Source organism: Sceloporus occidentalis, unplaced genomic scaffold (genome assembly GCF_023333645.1).
Source record: "Sceloporus occidentalis isolate IW3139 unplaced genomic scaffold, rSceOcc1.0.p SCAF_71, whole genome shotgun sequence".
Lineage (NCBI taxonomy): Eukaryota > Metazoa > Chordata > Lepidosauria > Squamata > Phrynosomatidae > Sceloporus > Sceloporus occidentalis.
The window spans coordinates 2,986,439-3,013,851 of NW_028317051.1; the positions used below are offsets into that span (position 1 = coordinate 2,986,439).

Genomic DNA, 27,413 nt, shown 5'->3' on the forward strand with positions numbered 1-27,413 from the left:
AAATACAACCTTATTCTATGTCTGAAGATTTACTATCTAGACGTAAAGAGAAAATATAGGCCACTTTATTGTACTGAATTATATCATCAATTAATACAATCCTACTGCTGAATTTCAGGGTTCTTTAAGTACCTGCAATGAAAACTGTTACCTTATCAGCCCACGAACTGCATTTCATGACAAACGATATTTAGTTCAGTCTGTTGGTGGTTTGATGGATAGCTGATATTGTTGGCCGATTTTGTTTTCTTTACATTTTCAGAGCAAACAGATACTGTTATTGCACTGTGTTTATCTTTCAACAAAAGATTCAGCAGCACCTTGTGATGGATTTTATCCATAAAAAATACATATTTGATTAACCTGAAGTGGATGGTATAAAAAGCACAGATTCTTTAAGCTTACAAACTAATTTACACTTTGATAGCGCTGACATTTAGATTTGCGAACTAATTATATTCTTATTAATAATATATAGAGTGGGTGTCTGTGGAGACAATTGATATGTGAAAAAAATGAATTGAATCTCACTAGCGATCACTAGCTTTCCAATCAGATGTTTTTACAAAAATCAAAACACTGCTGGCCTATGTTTGAAAGGTTGTCATAGCTGCAGAAATGCTTCACTGACATGGCTTCAAAGGTGAGCCCTTTCCCACTTGCTTTAGAGACATGGGTCACAAACATCTGAACACTCTGCAGGAGCTTGACATCTACTTCTTCAAGGCAGGCGGCCTGTAGCTAGGTGAGCTCCAACCAATTAATTGACCATGACCAAGTGAAAGAGACATCCTCATTTGTCATTGTATGCTGAGAACCAAAGGCATTGTGATTGACTGTCTTTGTGGTCACAGCACTGGCTGGACGGTTAACAGCTAACCACTGCTCTTAATGAATGAACACTAGCGTTAATTAGGAAATCCCACAAGTTAAACAGATAAGATCATGCTTTACAGAAACCTCAAAGCTGTAAACATGTACTTAATATACCCTGGGTTTTCATTAGGGGGAATAGAGCAGCCTGTCAGTGGCGTCACAGTGGTACACATTTTTCTTGTTTTATTTTCAGTGATTAGCACTTTTTTTTAATGAACGAAGAAATGGCACACAGACAGTAGACTAGAAACCAATATTTTTTAATTTCTGCATTATTTGACCTATGATAGTGGTTTGTGATTTAGACCAACTTTAACACCATTAAAAGGCAAACCAGTAGGGGACAAAAAACTAAACGTCAAGTTGTATACGAGTGCAGGTGAGATGAAAAGTCTTGTTTCATAGATTTATACATTATTACTAATGTAATAATTTCATTGTTTAGTAAAACAACCCCAACACTCTTTCTATACTGCTCTTAATTGGTTAAGTTTATATAAGTGAAAATAAATGGTTTGATATGTTTCAAAAAATATTTTACCCTATTTACCTTAATATTTAGAGTTATGAATTAGACATAAATAATTGAAACTGGAGTGAATATTGAAGAATATTATATGCCTACCTGTGCATGTTGCTATTCTTTCTATAATCCAGCTTTTGACAGCTTTGTTGTTTTCTTTTTCTTAAAACATATCTTTGGTTGTTTAACATTTGAATAACGCTTGCTTTTTAATGTAATTATTAGAGTCCGTAGAACAGGAACTTTCACAAACAATGATAATAGTATGTCAAATTTTTGATACGTTATATGTTACTTAATGTGAATTTGGTAGATAAACAGATGGGGGCATCAAATCTATGAACATATTTTTACTGGTTTAATACAGTTGGGCAAGATAAATAACAGTTTCTCTTACCATCCTTGGTTTTTTAAAACAATCCAGTAATTCCTGTGTCCTGGTTACTCATTTCTTGGATTATAGCACTATTTTAATCATGAGTGTAACTCTCAGCAAAATACATTTATTAGAAACTCAACCCTCAACCTGAGGCTATATTCTGGTTCACTATTAAAATATCTTTAAAACCTTTAAATCATTGTCCTTTTAATATTTTCAAAGCTGTGAGTATCAGGTACCACCAAGTTCTTGTACCGATGTTTGGAATCACTCTTATTATAATGGAGCCACCAGCAACTTTGTTGTATCTGTCAGAAATGTATTTGTATTCTGTATCTTCCATTGTCATTTTCCAACACTAGTTGATATCTCGTTGCTGGATTACATTATGAACATTGTTGGATTACTTTTCGGAGCTCATCTTTGCCACCGGTCAAAAGTAAGTGGGGACCATATATTAGTAAAACATCTGACAACGAAGAAGAACATCTTGTTAATGTCAAGGGAGCAGGAGGATTAACTCAGACAGACTTTCATATAATATTCGTAGGTTACAACCTAGTAATGTTGCTCTCTGCTGCTTTTATGGACTTCCACAAGCCTGTAAATTACTCTAATAAGGGCCATTCCTGGCAATAAAGGTCACTCCGATATAGTTGTTTTAAAGAGTTGTTTTCCTTCAGAGTTTTCTGATTATGGCAAGGTGTAATTGTTTGAGGATCCAAACAAGTGTTTATTTGATTCCTGAAAGCACAAAGGGAATGTGAAGCAAATGGACTAAACCAATTGTGCACTCTATGCTCATGCCTTATAACGGGAGCTTGTGTGCAGGTGTTGGGATGGGTATAGGGCATCTTTGTGTTGATTGTAACAGTATCAATCTTTTTGAACTGTGGTTCTACCTCTTGGGTGGTAAACCAACGGTTACTCGTTTAGAATGTGTTTTAGATTTTGACACGGTGTCATATCAATGAGTAATTGAAAAATTCTTGCAGAATCATTGCATATTGTTGTTATCAAATGTTAATAAGAGCATAGAACATAAAGGGGACCTGCTTTTTTTTCCAGCAGAGCAATTCTCCGTATACTTTGGTGCTGTGGAGTGTTTATTTTTTATGAGATTGACAGGGTAGTAAAAAGCTTCTTTAAAGAACGCTTTAAACCCAGTTGTGAAACGTCCACTCCAACAGCTGCATTGAGTTTGTTTTTCAATTTTCCCGTTGCCTTTCTTGTTTATTAGCTGTGACATTGAGGTCAGAATTAAAACAAATATTTTAATGGCAGCATTTATGATGTTGGCAAGGCGCAGCACGGCAGAGAGCTGTGATCTGGACCGGACTCGATATGGGTGGCGCGAGTTAGACAGGGAACAGTCACAGATCTGTAAGAGTCTTCAAGGCGGAGGAGTGTGTAAATCACCCAACAGATAGTCATCGTAAGATCTGTGCTTTGCAGTTACATTAGCTGAGCTGACATGCTTCAGGGAGTGTCGCCTGTGGGGCCGTGAGGGGTTGATTATTATAAGACAAATCCTTTAATGTGCTCATATACACATAACAGAGCTAACTTGTACCCATTTACACTAATGCTTAGTAACAGTACAACCAAATAACTTCCTCTGCTATGAAAATGGGGATTTTTGTTTTGAGAGTTGCAGGTTTTTTTGGTTGCTTTTTCTCTTTATATCGGTTGGCTAAAATAAGTTGATGAAAAACAAAGTTATTGTTAGTAATATTTATGTGTCTATACAGCAATATACCGTATTTGCTCGATTATAAGACGAGGTTTTTTCCAGAGCAAATGCTCTGAAAAATACCCCTCGTCTTATAATCAGGGTCGTCTTATAATCAGACCTCAAATAGGTCTGATTATGAGACTAAGATCCAGATCCCCCGCAGCGATGCAGAGGACCTGGATCCTCCTGTGTTAATCCCCCCCCCCAACTTACCGGTGCTTCTGAGTCCCCGGTGCTTAGTCCGGGCTGCGTGTAGAGCTCTACGCGATACAATCGCGTAGAGCTCTACACGCTTCCCGGACTAAGCACTGGGGACCCAGATGCAGGGGACCTGGATCCTCCTGTGTTAACCCCCGACCCAACTTACCGGTGCATCTGAGTCCCCGGTGCTTAGTCGCGTAGAGCTCTAAACGCTGCCCGGACTAAGCACCGGGGACTCAGAAGCACCGGTAAGTTGGAGGGGGGGGCATAACACAGGAGGATGCAGGGGACCTGCATCCTCCTGTGTTATGCCCCCTCCAACGTACCGGTGCTTCTGAGTCCCCGGTGCTTAGAGCTCTACGCGATTCGCGTGGAGCTCTACATGCTGCCCGGACTAAGCACCTGGGGCTCAGATGCAGGGGACCTGGACCCTCCTGTGTTATGCGCCCCCCCCAACTCAGAAGCACCGGTAAGTTTGGAGGAGGGAGGGGGAGTGTTAAATGTGGGTTTGAGGCATTTCTGGAGGCAGAGTGCTCTGTGAAATGCCTTTTAACCCCTTTAATGCCACTCTGCCTCCTGAAATGCCTTAAACCTCCCTATATGCCACTCTTCCCCATAATATGCCTTTTAACCCTCTAAGTGCCAGAGTGGCATATAGGGTTAAAAGGCATATCATGGGGCACAGTGGCATATAGGGTTAAAAGGCATATTATGGGGCACTGTGGCATTTAGAGGGTTAAAAGGCATATCATGGGGCACAGTGGCATATAGGGGGTATAAGGCACTTCTGGGGCAGATGTGCATAACTGGGGGACAGGTTGGAAAATAGGAAATAAAACCAAAATATTTTTCTCAAGCATAGCTTTTATTAAAAAAAGTGTTTAAATGAATTAACATTTACTGGTAAAACTTTTTTCCTATAGGGTCGTCTTATATTCAGGCTTTTTCTTTTTTTCCTAAATTAATATTAAGATTTGGGGGGTCGTCTTATAATCAGGGTCGTCTTATAATCGAGCAAATACGGTATGTTGGGGAAACATTCAGAATTTAAATGATACAAAGTTGGGCGATCAGATATTTCTCTTTTGCATAAAGTTTTAGTGAGCTAATGATTTACACCTTGACATCTAAAGTATGGATAAAATGCATAGAAAGGTCAGATTTTGGGATTACTCGCATAGTATATCACGCTTATATGGACAGCGTTTGCCTCACATCAAAAAGATAAAAATAACTATTCCTTAAACTCAGTGTATTTAATCACACAAATGTGTACACAAATGTGACAGCTTCTGCTTCGAGGTGTACTTCAAGGCCTCCTGTCTGTACCACTTACTTGGGCAGCAATTTGTCCACATTGTGAGCAGACATTATGACATCACATCGCTTTCTGCTTTTGTGTTTGTGTCTCAGCTCGACATGTAGGTCTCAACAGAACTCTGGATTTCAGAAGCGGCAGCTTCTTTCAGCTGTTATGACGTCACAGACCTTTCCCTGTACTTCACTGTATGTCTATTTCTATATAGAGAGATTAGACCCTGGATAGATTAATGCAACATCCAGCTTGCCTGTTGTAACATTATGTACCATTAATATGCATTGCCTTGGTTCTGACAGTGTTAATTCCACCAAAAACATACTGTTAGTATTAAGGACACCACAGGGTGGCACACTACACCAGGGCTTCTGGTCCAGTGACAGGACAGAGAATATTAAGGATGCAGGGAGAATAACCAGTTCGGGCTGGTTACATACCACTTCATGAAACGGACCACAGTTTAAGCATTAATCCCTTATGCATGTCACTATTGTTAATATATACTTGCAGGACTATAGTGGGCTGTCTAATTTATTTCATTGGCTTTCTCAGATTGTGCATTAGTGTGGTAGGTTGTAAAAAACTAGGTTTTCCATGTACCCCATTGCAGTTGGAATTGTCAACTTAGATCGGGATTCAGGGATTTTGAAAAGAAAGGGAACTTCATTTACTTAACATGTATCATCCAATAAACAATATGCAAATACATTCTGTAAGCAGAATATCTTTACTATAGATATTAAATGCACATATATTATTCTATAAAAAAAGCATTAACAATAGATTGGTTATATTGTTTTCCGCTCTTTGTTCTTACAAAACATTTTGCGGGATTCCTTTAAGGACAGAGCAAAAACGTTTAACTTGCACAAAGACTTGGTACTTTCAGATATTAATGGGACTAGTGTATTAATTAAAGCACACATGACATTAGTCATGGTGTGAAACAAGGCAAGGTGGGAATTGGAGAGTGGGCCAAAAAAATACCCACATTTTAATACATTTTTGCCTATTTTCTTGTGGGTTTAGTAAATAATTGGTAGTTCAGAAGTGTTAGTCCTTCCACTTGAAAGGCTTAAGAGCTGTGAAGTGCGACACGTCCACATGTGATATAATTACCCTGCCTTAGCTGGCGGATTGCTTTTTTATCTATTAATAACAGGGGAATTAAAGTTGAACCTGCAGTAATGCAGATTAAACTGTGTACCCCTTTGTATGCCTGACTGCATCTTTAACAGACATAAAATTCCTCCAGTTACTTAAATGCTGTTTATTGAAAAGCGATGGTGGTCTCGGGTTAATGGGTAAAGATGTTTAAATTGAAACTTTTCTATCAACGTTTTCTCATTGATCAGAGCAGGCGACCAGAAACCAGATCCAGTGTTTTCTCCACTTAACACATTTTCAATGACTTTAAAATCTCTAGGCAAATGTTTAATATGTGTGATTTCGATATGGACTTCAATTGTGCAAGCAACGACAAGGTCACAGGCCAGCTGCTGCCATAAACAGGTTGTATTTTCTGGAGAAGAAAAAAGTTCATTTAACATGAACATCACTTGAAAACACCATCCTGTTTTGATGATCTGTAACATTCAGAGATATTTTATAAATGCAAACATGCTATTTGTTCTTTTTTATGGCTGTTCATATGGCTTGATAAGGACGATGGTTGAGAGTGTTAGGAGAAAAGGTTGAAACAAATGTGGGTCTTCAGAGAGCCTTTGGAAGTTGTGTTCAAGGAAGAATGTCTGACGGAACAGGGAAAGGAATTCCAGAGAAGGAGTACAGGATGGGTGAAATCCTGAATGGGGGAGTGGGAAGAGGTAATGACAGTATAAGAGAGACGCAGGTCACAAGATGAATGAAAATTACGGTTATGGGCAGGGGCGTACCTAGAGTATTTGGCACCTGGGGCGGATCCTGTATGTGGCACCCCCCCCAACACTTTAAAACTGCATAGCTTCTATGGTTATATACTTGGGCAGACATTGAAGGTGGTACAGCCATAACACCTACCACTATATACTGAGGCAGACATTGGCGGTGGTACAGTGTAATCCCTATCACTATACATTGAGCCAGACACTGATAATAGTGCAGCATAACTCCTACCACTATATACTAACCCAAACATTGATGTGGTGTAGGCCTACCACTTCGTTGTCTGGCTTAGGGATGCACCGAAACGAAAATTCTGGACTGAAACCAAAAATCCAGCATTTAACCAAATATGACCCCCACCATAAAAAAAAATCACACTTTTATGTAAAGTAAGTAACACAGCAAAACAGGACAAAAAAATAAGGTACCTCTTATCAAGGTATGTCCTGATGAAAGTCAGTATTGACTGAAACGTCGACTTGACTTTGAATAAAATGAAATTGTCTATTTAAAGACCTGGAGTGCTGACCATCTTTTTGAAAGTGTTTTATATATATATATATATATATATATATATATGATTGTTAACAGCAATCATACTCCTATCATGCCCAGGCATACCCAGATTCCAGCATGTACTAGCTGACTTGGCATGATAGGAGTGTATATATAAAAATATTGTTATTATTATTGTTCACATGTGAACTCAGCACTGGAGGCATAGAATCAGACATACAAATCCCGTATTTGCAGGTATACAATAATAATGTATGGAAGCAAGAGATAAAACCACAGGCATAGATCACAGGTTGCACAACGCAAAGCCAGCTCTGGCGTACACATTGCCCACATAGAACCTGACCAGCACCCAGATTACACACATAGGATTTACCATCTTTGTCCCCAAACAGCCCAGCATGAGTCAACTTCGTCCCCAAACAGCCCTGCCTGTGCCATCTTTGTCCCATAAACACCCTGCCTGTGTCATCTTGGTCCCAAAGGCTCAAACATCCTACTTGTGCCATCTTTGCCTTTCCACAAATCAATTTTACATCTATCATACACACAAACACTTTAACAGTCACTCACTAATTCACACTTTCATTCACATAATGAATTCACACAATCATTTATTCTCTCTCATTCACACAATTTTACACATTCATTAATGCATTCTCACCACCTCATTAATTATCTCCCTCATTCAGACAATTCATCCATTCATTCATTCTCTCACTCATTATCACTATCTACCTTTCCCCCTTTTCTACCCCCTCTCCCTCCCTTCTCACTATCTACCCCCCTCTCCCTCCCTTCTCACTATCTACCCCCTCTCTTCTCACTATCTACCCCCCTCTCTTCTCACTATCTACCCCCTCTCTTCTCACTATCTACCCCCCCTCCTCACTATATACCCCCCTCCCTCCCACCTCACTATATAGCCCCCTCCCTGCCTCCTCACTATATACCTGTTCGGAGTGTAGTACTAAGCCTTGGCTAAGTCTAGGTGTTAGCACTTAATATCCAAGGCTTAGTATTACTCTCTAAAGCTTTTTTTTTGTCCCCCCCACAGCGTAAATATTTGCGCTCCTTATCTTGGGTTTAGCGCCCTTATTGGCACAGTTACTTCCTAACACGTTATTGTGTCTAGAAACTTGCCACGCACCCTCACTATATACCCCCTCCCTCCTCACTACCTACCCCCCCTCCCTCCCCACTATCTACCCCCCCTCCCTCCCCACTATCTACCCCCCCTCCCCACTATCTACCCCCCCTCCCTCCCCACTATCTACCCCCCCTCCCTCCCCACTATCTACCCCTCCCTCCCTCCCCACTATCTACCCCTCCCTCCCTCCCCACTATCTACCCCTCCCTCCCTCCCCACTATCTACCCCCCCTCCCTCCCCACTATCTACCCCCCCTCCCTCCCCACTATCTACCCCCCCTCCCTCCCCACTATCTACCCCCCCCTCCCTCCCCACTATCTACCCCCCCCCTCCCTCCCCACTATCTACCCCCCCTCCCTCCCCACTATCTACCCCCCCTCCCTCCCCACTATCTACCCCCCCTCCCTCCCCACTATCTACACCCCCCTCCCTCCCCACTATCTACACCCCCTCCCTTCCCACTATCTACCACCCTCCCTCCCCACTATCTACCCCCCCTCCCTCCCCACTATCTACCCCCCCTCCCTCCCCATTATCTACCCCCCTCCCTCTCCCCACTATCTATCCCCCCACTATCTACCCCCCTCTCCCCCCTTGTAGTTAAAGGTTTTTGTACTTAGCTTCCTGCTCTGCCGCTGCTTCCTGCTCTGCCGCTTCACTGCTGAGCCCCGAAATATTTTGGCGCTCAGCATGACATGCTCGCACCGCGACGGAGTTAGAGGCCTCCCGAAGGAGACTGAGGGGCGCCGAGCGGTTGCTAGGCGCCCCTCTCTCTCCTCCGTGTAAAAAAAAAAAAGTGACGAGGCTGCCGAGGATCCGGGACATGTGGTCACCCTAGCCTGTGGCACCCCCCTGACGAGCGGCACCCGGGGCGGACCGCCCCCCTGCCCCCCGCTAGGCACGCTACTGGTTATGGGTGTATTTTGATAGGAGGGTAGAGATATAGGGGGTGCAGATTTGTTAAAGGCTCTGTAGGTCAGGGTCAGAAGACATTTAGTGAATAAACCCCGATTATTAGGTTTAGTATTCCATATTATGTTGCTACTTATACTGCTAGTAAACATAGTTTCTAAACTAAATTCTAACATACAGCAGATCCCTCGCAGGTTTTGGGGGGGAGATATAACCAGAGAAGATTGAGTCTCAATGGGACTTTTAGTGGGCGAAGATGTAAAGTCTCCGGACCTCAGAGAAATTTACAGCAGCAGACTTCCATTGGTTTACAAAAACCTGTGTATGCTACAGACTTTCTTTTAGAGAAAAAAATATTTGAAAGTATTGCAAAAGAAAGTAAGGGAGATGTGAGCTAGTTTATGAATTATCTTTACCGGTATGCCTGCCAATTTATATTACAGCCAAGGTTATAGTACAACCTTGCATGTATCTATAATTATATTAAACTGTATGTTGAATTGTACTTTTTGTGGTGTTTGAAGTGTGAAATAGTGTTAAAATGAGCTTTACTTTAGCTTGTTTTTTTTTTTTGGGAAAATGCAAAGTAAATGGCTGTGGGGGCTACGAAATAATTTATGAGTATGGGGCTGTTAGCAGCCTTGCCTGGTCAGTCTGCTGGTGAAAGCCATTAAGTGTGGCTTAACAACTATATTTCAAGATCTTAGCAAGCCGGCTAGACTGGAGCAAGACAGATGAGAGCTTCTGGCTTAACAGTTGGGCTTTGATTAATGGGAAATTGATTGCTTCGTGGTGGTCAGCAGCCAGTTTCACACCCATCAAAACTAAAGCTCAAATTTCCTTAGCACTCTAGAACAGTCACAGATGTTTAAGATTGTCAAAATGGCTGAACAGTTAAATATTTCAGTATTTGGGGTGCTTATAACTAGGGCAGTTATAAACCAGTGCGACTACATTACCCAACCAGCAAAGGATTTGTAAATTAATGAAATCTGGTCCTTGAAGGAGGTTTGTGACTTAATTTGGACCATACTGTCCACATCACTTAAAACAGTGCGGTAATTTAGCAACACAAAAACCAAGAGAATTACTGGGAAGACTTTGGTTTAATACAGGAAAGTTGCAACAGAGCTGCCTAAGACATTACTAGTAGTAGACCAGAACAAGCCAGGGCAGTTGAGAGGATTGCACTTTAGCACTTCATAACTTTGTCCCCAATAATGCAGATGTGGCCTCCAAAGACAGAAACTTGGTAGCTGAGATTGTTCGCCCACAGAGAATACCCTTTGGAAAATAGACATTCTATGCTAATGAAGACCTATAGCCCTCTTAAAATCTACAGATAATAGCACAGAAGTTCTTGATTAGATGTAACAAATTTTCAGGTTTCAAGGGGTTGCTTAAAATTGACAGTCAAAATGTTGGAGAATTTCTTTCTGAAAATGACTACCAACTTTTCAGGAGACTTTGGCCTCTATTATGATCCTGTGCCACTTGCCTTTACTTGTGGGTAGTTTTTTTGATTTTTCTATTGGTAACTTGTACTTACTAATCAGTGAGACTGAGTCTCAGTAGGTAAGTAATCACAGCCTCTGAGGATCTGTGGTTATTGGAGTTGGATGCTGCAGTACTTCTGTGTCACAACTTCACTTTGGGCACAGCATCTCAGCATAACAATCACAGCTAATTTTGCAAATACTCATCACATTGATATAGATAATTCTGATCACTGCATTTGGATTGTCCACCTACTGTTGTGTTATTCTGATGTTTCTGAGATGTCCACCCCAGACATGGATTGATATTTTGACACAGGTATACAAGAACTTGATATTTCAATTCTGTATTGTATCTTTCCAAATGGTAACCGATTGGTAACTAGTATCATTTCTTAATGTGTCTGAAATTCAGCAGAATTTTATTCTACACACATTAATTAATTAAACTCTTTTTTGGAACCACTGCAAGAACCATCATTTACTATTTAGGCAATTCAAAAGACGTTTCTTTGCCATAATCATTAGAAAACTTCTTCACCAGGTCCAAAATGTAATGTAAAATAGGACAGCTAGCTGTTGATTTCTTGACTCTAATAATGTTCTTTTAGAATCTTCCCTGGAGCATTAGTGTAAAAGTAAATGGGATATCTAGCCAATCACAAATTTAGATTAATCACATGCTCTTAGAATGAAGAACACAATAAAGTTCTCTTGGGCACCATTACACTCCATTATAACAGAGCTATTATTGCAGCTGGTAAACTTTTATTATAAAAACGATGGTTATGGTTTCATTGTTGCATTAACATCACATTGACTCCTTGTTGTGGTAGCCTTTAACATATTTTGATGAATCTGAGCCCGACGAGGAGAGAAAATGGCAAAGCACTGGATAGATACCTTAATGTTTAGTATACTTCCACAATATTTGAATATGTCACGTTGGCAAGAGTTAATTAATAGTTAAAAAAAAATCTTCACCAGAAAGTCTACATCTGTATCTGTTTTTCTTTTTTTAAAAAGGGGTACTTAATGTCTATTTTGTAGCCTTTTAATCCTGGGTGGTAGATGTAGCCATCTTAAATTATCCATGAGTGAAAATAACTATTTGGGTTTATTTACTAACTATTTAGTTTTAATTGCCATTTTTAGTAGCTTGAGTTTGATCAGCTAAAGTGCCTCTGGGGGCTCTTAGGTAAAGATAATCAGTGTGCAGCCGACATATTTACCAGTTGCCTAGCCGACCCGAAAGTTACATCCATGTGAACTTGAATTTGTTGTCAAGTTAGCTTTTATCTCATGGCTTAACCCACTTAAAATCATATGTTTGTCTCAATATGTATAGCTTGGAGAAGCGAAGAGGGAGATGGCTTTTGACTTCAGCACATACAGGGATTTAAAAGGAAATTCCAGACAACCTATGCACTTCAATGCATATGATAGGCGTCTCCCTTACAAATGCATGAGGGATTCTGCGGAATCCCCCCCCATAAGTACTTGCCCCTTCCCCTGCTCCCCCAGCTATCTTCCATGCAGGAGATGTGTTCGGCCCTGCACATTTTTGTGCACATGATATACTTACTGCCAGTCAGCTCCAGTGAACACTGAGGGACCAGCTGGTGTTGAAATTGTTCTGGTTGAGTTCAATGGGCGTTCATTTTGCTACCACTAATTGGCTGCTATTTTCTAGATGAACACATCTCCTTGCGCGTCATATACTTAGTGCTGGCCAGCTCCAAAACATCGCAGACACTGGGAGTAGGGCATCTTTCAGACCCCCTTGCGCAGAATGGGAGTTATGGGAGATGGTGGAAAGCTTATTTTTTTAGGTATTTTTTTCAATTTACTTTCATATGCATTGTTTATTTAGGGTACTCTCTGGGACATTGAAGTATCCCATTAACAAATTACAGGAAGGAAGTTTATTCAAAAAGCAGGAGAAATGTTAGAGAGTAATAATTTGAAAATGAGAGGGTCAGAGGCTGAGATGTAAGGAAATTTTACTTTATTGATTGGACTGCAGATAAGTGGAACAGCCTCCCAACAGATATTGTGAAAGTTATAACACTGGGGGAAATTAAAGATGCATGGGATTAGTATTTGGTTATCCTAAATCTAAAATGAGGCAGACAAGGTCAGATTAAGAAATTAAATGGGCCGAATGGTTCTTGTTGGTTTAAAGAGTGCCCGATTTTAATAGATTATAATGACAATGCAGTAACTATGTATAGCATTGGTTATACTCTGTAGTAACAATATATAAAGTCAGCAAGGTTGACAAAGTTTAGGGAAGGAGATATTTTTACTTGACTGTTGCAAGTTAATGGTAAATAAATACATACACACACATATACGGTATATATTTCTGTTTCTCTTTGTACATACAGACTGTGTGTTTTGAAGCTGAGTATCTGTTTATAAACTCCTGATTTCTGCCTCTTATCTTGACAATGGCCAGAGAGGCAAGCGCTTCCTTTGATCTGTGCCATAATCTGCTGCCCTCAGCCCTTTCCAGAAAAACAAAAAATGAAATGGTGTGTCACTTTTCTAGCAGACACAGATTTGTCCTATATGTCCTGATTTTTCAAAGTTTTCTTTAATGCAGATTACATACTTTTATTTTTTTTTAACTTGTTATTTCGTAGGCGTGCAATGTGATCACGAATGTAGCGTTTTTCGATAAATAAATATGTCACAGCCACATGGGAGGTTTACATGTGTTCTATTACGAAAAACTTTGCGCACATGAGAGGATAGATGTGAATATTTAAGGTGGGCAGTCTAAAAGGTTAAATCGGTATCTCTTACATGCACACACACGTATGTGCACATATGGTAGGCATTCACATGTATGTATATGTCCACAGTACCTATAATATACAAGGTTAATGCTCTAATGCTAATTTGTTGTGACTCGGGCCCCATACCAGTTGGGCACAAGTCCAGTTTCCAACTGTGCTAAAGCAACCAGTATTTACACTCACAAAACAAATCTCAACATGTATACACTCAACTGCAGGGTCAAGTTGATAAAAAAAAAATAATTAAGTAAAAAAAATATCTTGGGATTCATACGGTGGGATGCTTGCTTAACTTTTATTTTAAAGGTCCATCCAAGCACCCTTTGGTTCCATGAGGGTGGACAGTGCAAAGTCTCTGTTCAACAACTTGACAGTCAAAGGGTGAAAGCCTGTAGGGAAACAAATCATCACTTACCTTTTCTAGACCCATCCGGTGATGGTCAGTGAATCCATCAATACTCATTATCAGCTCATGGAAAGACACCATCCAAAAAATAACAAAAAAGATACCAGATGCTAGAGGAAGACCCCACCGTAAAGAATGTGTATATATGCTCCCATGCACCAACAGCCCCCAGTGTTTATGAGATGCATTGTATCCTCCATTGACTTTAGTGAGCCCCATTTAGTTGTTTTGCCACTGTTAGTATATGAGAGCATATAACCTCAGTAGAGTTTGGTTAGTTTAATAACTGCCAAGCAAGCCTTGACAACTGAACCCAATGTTTATTATTATGTATTAAAAAGCAAAGTGCAGAAAAGCGTAAATGTATTATTGCTAATGTTAGAAGAACTAGAAGGATATCTTATGGTATTAATCATTAGAAAACAGGCATTTGAATATCTTCTGTTTTGAGCACAATGCTGCTGTTTTTTAAATTATCATGATAGGGTTGGTGGAATCGCTAAGTTAACAGAGTTCTACCTCACTTTTGCTTTGATGAGCTGTTCTTACTAGAAACCGGATACGTAGGCTTTGTATTAAATATTGTCTACATAAAACTGTAGGCGGAAGAGCTTGTCTCATTCAGCTGTGCACAGACATGTGGCACGATAGGTGTTATAAATAGGATATTGCAAGGATCTCTTTTTCACCAAGGGTGTCCAACATTCCTGGTGGCTACCCAGATGGAATGCTGCAGTCTCTAATTTGGTGTTATGGGCTAACCACCTGACGCCTATTTGAAAAGGCTTACAGCCTTCTTAATCAGCATTGGTCAAGTTTGGCCCGTGTAGAGTGCTCTGTACCTCCAGCAGACTGAAACCCACCTTCCAAGCCAAGCCTCATCTATCAAGTCCAGCCTGAAAGAGCAAGGGAACAGGAGAGAAAGAGAGAGGAAGCTCCCAGATAAACATACCGCAGTGCCTAAACTCGTAATCACTAGAAGCTTCCGCTTCCAGGGCCTATAATTAGAAGCCCTTCTTTTCCTTGTATTCCTAGTTGACGCAAATGCTTTTTGTGGCTTGGCACCTCATTTGGGGCGTGGGTTTAGTTTACAGCCCAGCCAAAGTTTGGTTTAGTCTTCTTATACGGCATAAATAGCTTTCAAGCCACAGTCTGTATTTGTACGTTTTTTTTCCCTGCTTTTATGTATCTAAGCAGTGTATTTTTTTTTTTAAAGTCCTTTCCTGAAAGCAGTTTATTGTTTGGTATGCACTACATGTGAACGATAGGACGTTGTAAGCGAAATTAAAACATATGCATGGATCCTTTATCCCTGCATTGATGAGTAGAAAAAGAAAATGCAAGAAAAATGCATTACACATCATTTTTTTGCATTCAGAATTTCCATAAATATCATCTCTAAAGACAGTGGAGGAGACAGCTGTGTAGACATATATAATTTCAGAGACTGGAAATATTAATATGCTCAATACTTGAAGAAGCAGGACAAAATAATAAGATACAACTCTTTTTGAGAATTAACCTTTTTTAGAATGAAGTTTAGAAGACATTTTGTGTAAGCTTTTGCACCAATAAAAGGTTTTCTAAAGGTAGGTAATTAACAGACCCTGCTTCTGGAATGGGAATCATGACCTAGAAGGGCAGACCCCATTACATTAATTCTATAACACAGTAGAATATGTGAACGATATAGAACAACTGGAGGGTCTTGTCTTAGAAACAGACACCCATAATTGTGTTATCGGTTGTATAAATCTTGCATACTGCAACACATACGCATCATGAAGGGCTTCTCTATCGCTTGGTGTCCCAGCATGGTAGATGCACTGGAGGGTGTTCTTAGTAGACTTGGGCACCAGGGGGCTCTTCGTGTTCGTCTTCGTGCTCGTCTTCGGGGAAAAAAAATCTTCGTATTCCGCGAATATTCGCCCGTTCCTGTCTTCTCTTCGGGCGAATATTCGCGGACATTCTTCGTGCTCGTTTAATCTTCGTTTTCCTCCTGGTTGCCTAGCAGGGGTTAATACGGGGTTAATAACACATCACAGCAGCAGCAGCTGCCGTGAAGGTACGTGTGTGCAGCTCTATTGGTCGTTTCGGCAGGGGGCTGGTCTGGCATCAACGAGTGAATTGCAGAACTGCAGAATGCACTTCATTCGTTGATGGCAGGCGAGCCCCCTGCCGAAACGACCAATAGAGTTGCACACACATACCGAGGTGTACTGTCCATAGATGTTTAATAAAAGAATAGGGAATATTTTACATTTTTAAATTGATTTTGGACCACTTTACATGCCTAACATTTGCTACCTATTTACAATGGCATACTTTGCAACAACCCAACTTACTTATTGGACAGGACTGGAAAATAGCAGGACTGTCCACCAAAATCTTGGGTGTGTTGGCAGGTATGCTGATGGAAAAATGTTGGACAAGAACTAAAAAATAGCTTAGGGTTAATGTACGGTTATGTTTAAGATTAGTAGCAGTGCACTGGTTTGGTTAAAGATGGATTATGTCTAAATAATAATAATTTAATTTTAATGTTTTTTTTAAAAAAAAAATAGGGGTTTATTTAAATGTATTTTAAAGTTAGATTTATTATTTAGTACTTGATTATATTTATTAAATGTTTATAGTAGCGTTACCTACCGAGCTATAACTACCTATGTGTATTTGCATTTTGCATACCTAGTTTAGCTAAATTAGATGGGACAGGACTGGAAAAAAGCAGGACTGTCCCTGAAAAAGTTGGGTCTGTTGGCAGGTATGTGGATGGAAAAATGTTATAGGGTGAAGTGTGAGTTATAGTGTTAATGTAATGCTATTAGTGAGTGAAGGCCAGGGCAAATAACAAGGAAAAGGTCCTTGTGTTTTGTGCATTGTAAGTGTGTGTGTATGTGTGTTATGTGTGATGTCACTGTGTGTTATATGTGTTATTGTGTGTGTTATGTTTGGTTGGTTGTGTATCAGAAGGAAAATAATGAAATGGAAAAGGAAATGGGAAAGGCAAATGAGTGGGCAATTGGCGACCCGCTCACCTGTTTCACCCCAGGGCAAAGCACCCAAACACTGTCAGTCTTAGACGTTTGGCAGCAGACTTCCAGAGCTCAGACACAAGGCCCTAGCGTAAGCTGGCCACTCCGGCGGAGGTAGCAGGCGTTGCCACACCGCAAACAGAGGCAGCCAGGGGGGAGAAACTGCCCTTACCATTAGGGACATTTTGGGCATGACTCTAGCCAGGAAGCGAACTGGCAGAGAAGAGATGCTGGCACCACCACCAGCAGCAGCATTGAAAAGGCGAATGAGTGGGCAATTGGCGACCCACTCACCTGTTTCACCCCAGGGCAAAGCACCCAAACACTGTCAGTCTTAGACGTTTGGCAGCAGACTTCCAGAGCTCAGACACAAGGCCCTAGCGTAAGCTGGCCACTCCGGCGGAGGTAGCAGGCGTTGCCACACCGCAGACAGAGGCAGCCAGGGGGGAGAAACTGCCCTTACAATTAGGGACATTTGAGGCATGACACTAGCCAGGAAGCGAACTGGCAGAGAAGAGATGCTGGCACCACCACCAGCAGCAGCATTGAAAAGGCGAATGAGTGGGCAATTGGCGACCCACTCACCTGTTTCACCCCAGGGCAAAGCACCCAAACACTGTCAGTCTTAGACGTTTGGCAGCAGACTTCCAGAGCTCAGACACAAGGCCCTAGCGTAAGCTGGCCACTCCGGCGGAGGTAGCAGGCGTTGCCACACCGCAGACAGAGGCAGCCAGGGGGGAGAAACTGCCCTTACAATTAGGGACATTTGAGGCATGACACTAGCCAGGAAGCGAACTGGCAGAGAAGAGATGCTGGCACCACCACCAGCAGCAGCATTGAAAAGGCGAATGAGTGGGCAATTGGCGACCCACTCACCTGTTTCACCCCAGGGCAAAGCACCCAAACACTGTCAGTCTTAGACGTTTGGCAGCAGACTTCCAGAGCTCAGACACAAGGCCCTAGCGTAAGCTGGCCACTCCGGCGGAGGTAGCAGGCGTTGCCACACCGCAGACAGAGGCAGCCAGGGGGGAGAAACTGCCCTTACAATTAGGGACATTTTGGGCATGACTCTAGCCAGGAAGCGAACTGGCAGAGAAGAGATGCTGGCACCACCACCACCACCACCACCACCAGCAGCATTGAAAAATTGGAAAGGCGAATGAGAGGGCAATTGGCGACCCGCTCACCTGTTTCACCCCAGGGCAAAGCACCCAAACACTGTCAGTCTTAGACGTTTGGCAGCAGACTTCCAGAGCTCAGACACAAGGCCCTAGCGTAAGCTGGCCACTCCGGCGGAGGTAGCAGGCGTTGCCACACCGCAGACAGAGGCAGCCAGGGGGGAGAAACTGCCCTTACAATTAGGGACATTTGAGGCATGACACTAGCCAGGAAGCGAACTGGCAGAGAAGAGATGCTGGCACCACCACCAGCAGCAGCATTGAAAAGGCGAATGAGTGGGCAATTGGCGACCCACTCACCTGTTTCACCCCAGGGCAAAGCACCCAAACACTGTCAGTCTTAGACGTTTGGCAGCAGACTTCCAGAGCTCAGACACAAGGCCCTAGCGTAAGCTGGCCACTCCGGCGGAGGTAGCAGGCGTTGCCACACCGCAAACAGAGGCAGCCAGGGGGGAGAAACTGCCCTTACCATTAGGGACATTTTGGGCATGACTCTAGCCAGGAAGCGAACTGGCAGAGAAGAGATGCTGGCACCACCACCAGCAGCAGCATTGAAAAGGCGAATGAGTGGGCAATTGGCGACCCACTCACCTGTTTCACCCCAGGGCAAAGCACCCAAACACTGTCAGTCTTAGACGTTTGGCAGCAGACTTCCAGAGCTCAGACACAAGGCCCTAGCGTAAGCTGGCCACTCCGGCGGAGGTAGCAGGCGTTGCCACACCGCAGACAGAGGCAGCCAGGGGGGAGAAACTGCCCTTACAATTAGGGACATTTTGGGCATGACTCTAGCCAGGAAGCGAACTGGCAGAGAAGAGATGCTGGCACCACCACCACCACCAGCAGCAGCATTGAAAAATGGGAAAGGCGAATGAGTGGGCAATTGGCGACCCACTCACCTGTTTCACCCCAGGGCAAAGCACCCAAACACTGTCAGTCTTAGACGTTTGGCAGCAGACTTCCAGAGCTCAGACACAAGGCCCTAGCGTAAGCTGGCCACTCCGGCGGAGGTAGCAGGCGTTGCCACACCGCAGACAGAGGCAGCCAGGGGGGAGAAACTGCCCTTACCATTAGGGACATTTGATTCATGACACTAGCCAGGAAGCGAACTGGCATCGAAGAGACACTGGCACCACCACCAGCAGCAGCAGCAGAATTGGGAAAGGCGAATGAGTGGGCAATTGGCGACCCACTCACCTGTTTCACCCCAGAGCAAAGCATCCAAACACTGTCAGTCCTTGGCGTTTGGGAGCGGACTTCCAGAGCTCAGACACAAGGCCCTAGCGTAAGCTGGCTACATTGGCGGAGGTAGCAGGCGTTGCCACACCGCAGCAAGTGCAACCAGGGGGGAGAAACTGCCCTTACCATAAGGGACATTTGAGGCATGACACTAGCCAGGAAGCGAACTGGCAGAGAAGAGACACTGGCACCACCACCAGCAGCAGCAGCAGCAGCATTGGAAAAGGCGAATGAGTGGGCAATTGACGACCCGCTCACCTGTTTCACCCCAGGGCAAAGCATCCAAAAACTGTCAGTCCTTGGCGTTTGGGAGCGGACTTCCAGAACTCAGACACAAGGCCCTAGCGTAAGCTGGCTACACCGGCGGAGGTAGCAGGCGTTGCCACACCGCAACAAGTGCAACCAGGGGGGAGAAACTACCCTTACCATCAGGGACATTCGAGGCATGACACTAGCCAGGAAGCGAACTGGCATTGAAGAGAGACACTGGCACCACCACCAGCAGCAGCAGAATTGGGAAAGGCGAATGAGTGGGCAATTGACGACCCGCTCACCTGTTTCACCCCAGGGCAAAGCATCCAAGCACTGTCAGTCCTTGGCGTTTGGGAGCAGACCTACAGAACTCAGACAGAAGGCCCTAGCATAAGCTAGCTACACCGGCGGAGGTAGCAGGCGTTGCCACACCGCAGCAAGTGCAACCAGGGGGGAGAAACTACCCTTTCCATTAGGGACATCTGAGGCATGATTTCAGCCAGGAAGCGAACTGGCAAAAGATACTGGCACCACCACCAGCAGCAGCGTTGGAAACGGAAAAAGGTGAATGAGTGGGCAATTGACGACCCACTCACCTGTTTCACCCCAGGGCAAAGCATCCAAAGACTGTCAGTCCTAGGCGTTTGGGAGCGGACTTACAGAGCTCAGACACTAGGCCCTAGCGTAAATTGGCTACACCAGCGGAGGTAGCAGGCATTGCCACACCGCAGCAAGTGCAACCAGGGGGAGAAACTACCTTAAACATTAGAGAGAAAAAATTTAACTTTCCAAGCTAAGAGCTGGGTAACCCAATTTGGGCAGATTGAATTTAAGAAAGGCAATCTGCTCCATCAGATGAGGTGCCATGCGTGAGCGCTGTGGACTCAGTATGTTTCCAGTCATAGAAAACACGCGCTCACTTTGAACAGTGGTTGGCGGACATGATAGAAGCTGCTGCGCAACCCATGAGAGTGCAGGCCACACACTCTTCTTTTCATCCCAGTAGCTAAGAGGATCAACATTAGGAGCAGAAGGAACTTCACAGAGGTAAAGTTTGACCATTTCAGCAGCACTACTCTCCTTTCTGCTGCTAGCTCTGTCAGATGGTCCAACTATACTGCCAAGTGCCTCTTCCCAAAACGCAGCTGCTCCACTCAGCTGTGTTGTGCTGCTTGTGGCACTGCTGCTGATGCTGCTGCTAGGGGTAGCAGACCACATCATCTCTTCCTCCTCCTGCACCTCACCCTCCTCGGACAGCATTCCCATTTTACGCTGCCAGTCACGCACCTTGTTGACCAATTGCTCCCGGTAGCTACTGAGAACATTGAATTTCAAAGCTAGCTTTCCCTTAATTCTTGGATCACAAAGGCACGCTAGCATCATTTCGGGACTCTCTTCCATTCGCTTGCGAAGGTGTACTTTTAGCAGATCCTTCAGCTTCCTGACTATGGCTGCTACGTCAGGATGTAGAGTGCCACCTTGAACAGCCTCACGGTTTCCAAGGAACACATCCATCTTGCTGCCTAGATGGGAGAACACAGGGATTACCTGGGCCAGACTGGCAGTGTTTGAGCTTAAATTTTCTGTGGCATCCCTGAATGGTTTAAGGACTGCCACTAGCTGGGCGATCACTGTCCAATCCTCCCTATTCAATGGAGAGGTAATCCCAATATTGTGCTCTGAGGCAAGATTATGGATTGCCCTCTGCTGCTCCAAAATCCTCTCTAGCATGTCTAACGTGGAGTTCCACCGTGTACTGACATCCTGACGTAGGCAGTGTACGGGAAGACCTGACCTCGCCTGCTCTTCCCTCAAAAGTTGGCTAGCCTTAACACTATGGTGAAAGTGCCCAGCGATCTTTCTGCAGCGGGACAGAACTACTGCTGCCACATTAGTTCCTTCTGACATTGCTGCCTTCACTACAAGATGGATGATGTGGGCTGCACAGCGCACACCAACAATATGACCATCTCGCAGCGCTTTCACCATATTGGCACCTCCGTCAGTTACCACAAAACCAACTTCAACATTGGTGCCCGCCTCTGCTCCCACCCAAAGGCTAAACATTTTCCTAATCGCATGCAGAATATTTTGGGAAGTGTGCTTTTCATCCATCACTTCTGCATGGAGAAGGAATGATCGGTAGCCTGCTGCAGCAACTTCCTTAGACACACCGGGCTGCCACCAGTGTGCTGTCAAAGAAAGAAAGGCATGCTGGGCGCTAGGTGCACTCCACAAATCTGTAGTGAAATGAACACACTGACCAGCAGCCTTGGAAAGCTCCTCTTTCACTGCTGCAACACAGGACCGATACAGCGAGGGGACAATGTTCCTGCTGAAAGTGGAACGTGACGGAACTGTGTATTGTGGAGCCACAGCCGCCATCAATTGTTTGAAAGGCTCCCCTTCAATCATGGAGAAGGATGCCCCTCCAACAGCAATGAACTGACCAATAAGTCGCGTTACTTTATTGGCCTGCTGTTTGGGCATCGTTCTCTTGGAGTGGAATGCCCCAAATTCTTCCAGGGTGGGCTGGGCATGCAGTGCTCCAACCTGCCTTGGTCTCTGGCTGCCAGCACTAGTTGCTGCTGCTGCTGCTGCTGCTGCTATTGGCTCAGAAGAAGAAGCTGTTGGGGTTTTTCCACGGCCACCAGCTATGCTGCCTGCACTAAGTTTTACCTCTGCATCTTTCCCCAATAGCACAGCGTTGTGTTGAGTGCTGAGGTGATGCTTCATGCTAGCACTGGTAAAATGGCCAGACACTTTCCCTCTGCTTATTAGCTTCCCACAATGTTTGCACTTTCCATAGCGCCCTTCTTCAACATTTTCAAAGTGCTCCCAAATTGGGGCGCGCATAGCCTTGGAGTGTGCCTTGGGTGCTGCTCTTACTGCTCGGGGTGGATGAACAGAGGCAGAACTAGTGGTGGTGGGACTGGTGGTAACAGTACTGGCCATAGTGGGACTGCTAATTGCTTTAGATTTGCTAGGTTTTGCTGCTGCTGCTGGTGGTGGTGATGGTGATGATCGTAGCGGAGAAGGTGGAGGCTCAGGGGAAAATTGTGCACTAGTCATTTGGACACTGCTCCCTGAGGAATCTGATTCCTGACCACTCATCTCCTCTACTTCCTCTGGCTCATAGTCTAGCTCTTCATTAGCCAGATCGAATGGAATTCCTGCTAGGCTGGAGCTAAGACTGATATCGTCGTGAGACTCGTGACTAGTAGTAGTGCGAGCAGGAAGAATAGACTCTGCACTTGGCCTCTCAGTCTCAGGCTCCTCTGCTACCTCGCTAGGTGGAGTTCCACTATGTGTAGCTCTCTCTCTAACTGTCTTTACAAAAATTTTGTAAGGACTTGGTGGCTTGCTAGAGGTACTAGGAGGACATGGCGTGGCGGTACCAGTGGGAACAGTAGGCGCAGCACTAGTGGTGGTAGAGGCGGGGGTGGTGGTGGTGGTGGTTTTCCCTACAAAGGAATGAGATCGCTTTGGTTTGGGACCCCTCTGAGTCTTGCTGCTAATTTGGCTCTGCTTGGTACCTTGCATGCTGCTGGTGGATGGGGAAGATGCTGCTTGGGGCAAAAGGCACTTCTTTTTAGTCACTGGGCTGGTACTACTTGTGCTACCCTTTAACTTTGAACGTGCTTCTGGTGCTTTAGGCTTTCCGTAAAAAACCATAGAGCTTGTGGGCCTAGCCGCACTACTACTGCCTGCTTTTGGTGCCTTTCCTTTACTTGATGATCCTTCAAGCAATGCTTCCCCAAATGATAAGCGAGAGCTTGGCCTACTTGGCCGACTAGACTGACGCAAAGGCTGCATCTTAGAGCTGGTGGTGGTGCTGGTGGTGGTGCTGGTGGTGGTGGTGGTGGTGGTAGATGGAGCTTGTCCCTCCTTAGTCCCAAAAGGAGGATCCATTTCAAATTTTGTGTTGTGTGTGTAGTGTAGTGTAGTGTAGTGTAGTGTTTAAAAAACTATAAAAAAAAAAAAATAAAAATAAAAATAAAAAAAAGGAAAAACGAATTAAAGACAAAAAAATTAGAGGAAGTTCTCTTCAGTGCTACTGCTTAAAAAGTAAAACTATGCACTACTGCACTGTGCTGTGTGCAATCTGCCAAAATCCTAAAGTTATTGAAATTATTAACTCAAGATTAACTATTTAATAACTAGCAGTATTTTATTTTTAATTTGAATTTACACGGACCTAAGAGCTTAGCCTACCACTATGCTAGCCTAAAGCTATATTTCCTTACTATAAGTCTACCTCTAGGCAGACGCTCTCAAACCCACTAAGCTAAAGTGAGGTTAAATCAGATTCAGTATATGATTTATTAATTAATATTAAGTTATATAATATTAATAGATTAGAACTAATTTACTTATATATTATGTATTATAGATAGAAGAATATAGATTATGAATTAGAATTTAGAATTAGAATTACTTATATTATAAATTGACTTGGTCTCTTACTGTTGCTAAAACAAAGCACAAACTATAGAGCTGCAGCACCAGTACTAATAAGATTAGCTGAACTATACGCTAGTAGTAATTAATTAATATTATTACTTTTATTTATAGCTAATTTAATTAACTATTAAGATAAGAAAGAATTAGAGAATTATTGATATTACTGATTTTAGATTAGACACTAGTAGATGTTCTGAATGTCTACAGTACACTCTACACTAGTATACTATTACTAACTATAACTGACAAATATATATATAATTTTATAATGAATTCAATTATTAATTATATTAATTAATATTACTGATTTTAAATTAGACACTAGTAGATTAATGTCTACAGTACACTCTACACTAGTATACTATAGTATATATATATATATATGACTGACAAATATATATATATATATAATATTATAATGAACTATTAAATTATAGATTCTATTAAATTGTAATTTATAAATTCTATTTAATTTATTTAAGCAGGACAGGCAATAGGCACTAGTGCCAGCCCAGGGCAAGGGCACCCCAGTGCCACTGAGGCACTGGGTGCACTGTCAACTCAACAGCACTTACACTAAAGTTGATGACAAATTAATTTTAAAAAAATTAAATTAATCAAATTATTATTATTAAATATATTAATTAAGTAGCACTGAAGTGAGGATGAAGTACACAGTGAGAAATGGCAGGCTAAGGCTTACCAGTCTCACACAGAACAGAACAATCTCTCTCTGTAACGCTCGGATGCAGCACAGCAGTGTTGCCAAAGCAGTCACAGCGAAAAATGAATGGATCTCTCAGGCAAGCTCTGGTCTTATAAAGGCGCCTTCAGAATTCAAAAAACAGCAGCACAGGCATTGGACGAGACCCTTAGCGTTACGTCACAAGAGTGAGCTGATTGGACAGACGAGGATCAGCTCACTCCTGTTTGAAATTTTGGCGGTTGCGCGGCAAAAACGAAGACGATCACGAAGAATCTTCGATTCTTCGTGATTGTGAGTCTTCGTCTTCGCCTACGGTTTGCCGGCACTGTATTCTGTTCTACGTTCCTTCGGAACGAACAAAAAAACGGCCTCTTCGTGCTCGTTTTCATGTTCGCCCGAAGACGAATGCACAAGTCTAGTTCTTAGACATTTTTAAATGTGCAAACTCTGTTATCTTAATCTAAACATTCATTTGTCCCTGTTGATTTTAGTTTATCGTACCAGGTATGATGGTTGGGAATCTCAGATAGAGTTGTGTTAGGAATGCTTGAATGTTATAAATGTATAAAATTGCATTGAACTCAATTGTGTCCATAAAAGTTGCAGCCAAGCTTTGATTTGCTTGACACCATCAACTCTGCAAGAAGAGGGTTTTTTTGTTTTCTTTTCTAAAGAAGCAGAAACCTAACAAATTCCACAACATCGTAACAGTTTGATAGACTGTTAATAATGTATGATTTCCCATTATATTTTAATTCAGTATGGATGTTCCCAAAATACAAAAGCTTATACTAGACACTTCTTGACAAACTAAGAGGTTGCCAGGGGTAGCAACATACTGAAGCATTGGTACTCAGTAACACTGTTTTTTTCTTTGCAGGCCAAGAAACTAGTTATTACTTATTATATGAACTAACTTACAGTAATTTGCTCACAGCTACATTTTTTATTTGCTTTTACAGGTATGCTGCTGGTTACCTCAGACACTCTGGGACATGATTTCCATGTGTTCCAGGTCCTTACTCATCCATGGTCCTCCTCACAGAGCGCTGTGCATCACTTATACACTCTACATCGTGGAGAGACTGAAGCTAAAGTAAGGTTCTGTTTGTTGAGTCATCTTTGTACATTTGTAGAATTACGAACTACCTATAAGCCACCAGAAGCATACAAATCCTCAAAAGTGCATTTGCTTAACACACTAACTCAGAGGGAAGCATTTTAAAGGAGTAAGATGATTATTTTTCTTTCTAAATAAGAATATGTAATAATGTGCTTGATAAAATGTCAATATTTTGATGTAGTATGATGAACTGGTGCTTTTAAAGTTATTAGAAATCACTAATAAGTCAAGAGTTCATGATAATTAAGTGGTTGAGACTACTTGCAGCTGCCAAACCATCTTGGATCAATAAGTAGAGAAGACTCCCTTTTATTTTGGTGAAAAGCTGGGCCTATCTCTACTGATTCCTATGCATTTGACCTTTAAGTGGTATTGTGGTTTACAGAAGTATCGTGTTATGTGTGTAGAACACAAGTTACTGTGCACTAAGTAGGGGATATTCTATAATTCTATTGTTATATGGAAACCAACAACTTCCCCTGTTATTAGGTAGCAGAGACTCTTGTCTGGGCAAATGTGTGAACTTGTGGCTGTCTGACTATCTGACTGTCGCCAAAGAATACCATCTGTTCATGTAATGGAATCATAATTTGACATTGTATACAATATTAATGTCATATATTCTCTACCTATATTATTGGTATTATCATGTTTTAACAATAATGGATAATTTGATCATGGCAGCACTGTATCTAAGCATAATTATTTTTACTAGTGTAATATGTATTTGATGTTAGAATATATATTTAAACCTGATAGAAAAAAAGCTTAATAAATCCAATGTGATATTATGGTCTGCCTAAACACAGGCAGGCTTAGCAATTAATAATGAAGAAAATAAATAATGTGGGATGATACACTGTGTTTCCATACGTATAATTTGCCAGCAATTTTTATAATTCTGTTTATTACAGTAAATTATCACAGCAAGAGTCTATATAATATTGAGCTGAAATGTTGAAACTTGCACCCCTTGCATGACAAATATGTTTATTGAGTTTCACTATAAACCATCATGGGTAACAGAAGAATAGTTGCAGTATCAGAGGACCCAAGTTTGAACATTGATAGGTGGTCTGGGGGCTTCACAAACGAGGAGAAGCCTAGAGAATTTTCATTTGCATTTCATTGCCTTTCACTCACTCTTAACGCAGGTTCTCTCACATTCTCACTCACTCTTTCCAGCTCTCTCACTCTTACTCACTCACACAGCTCTGC

The 27,413-nt window shown here is 42.5% G+C and overlaps 1 protein-coding gene across 1 annotated transcript in view; it reads left to right on the forward strand.

Moving 5' to 3' along the window:
• Positions 1-27,413, forward strand: part of LOC149286273 (BCAS3 microtubule associated cell migration factor-like) — a 523,731-nt gene that overhangs the window by 116,700 nt on the left and 379,618 nt on the right. Inside the window, exon 13 of the mRNA XM_089494317.1 lies at positions 26,035-26,168. Coding sequence (XP_089350443.1) covers positions 26,035-26,168 — 134 coding nt within the window. The remainder of the gene's footprint in view (positions 1-26,034; positions 26,169-27,413) is intronic.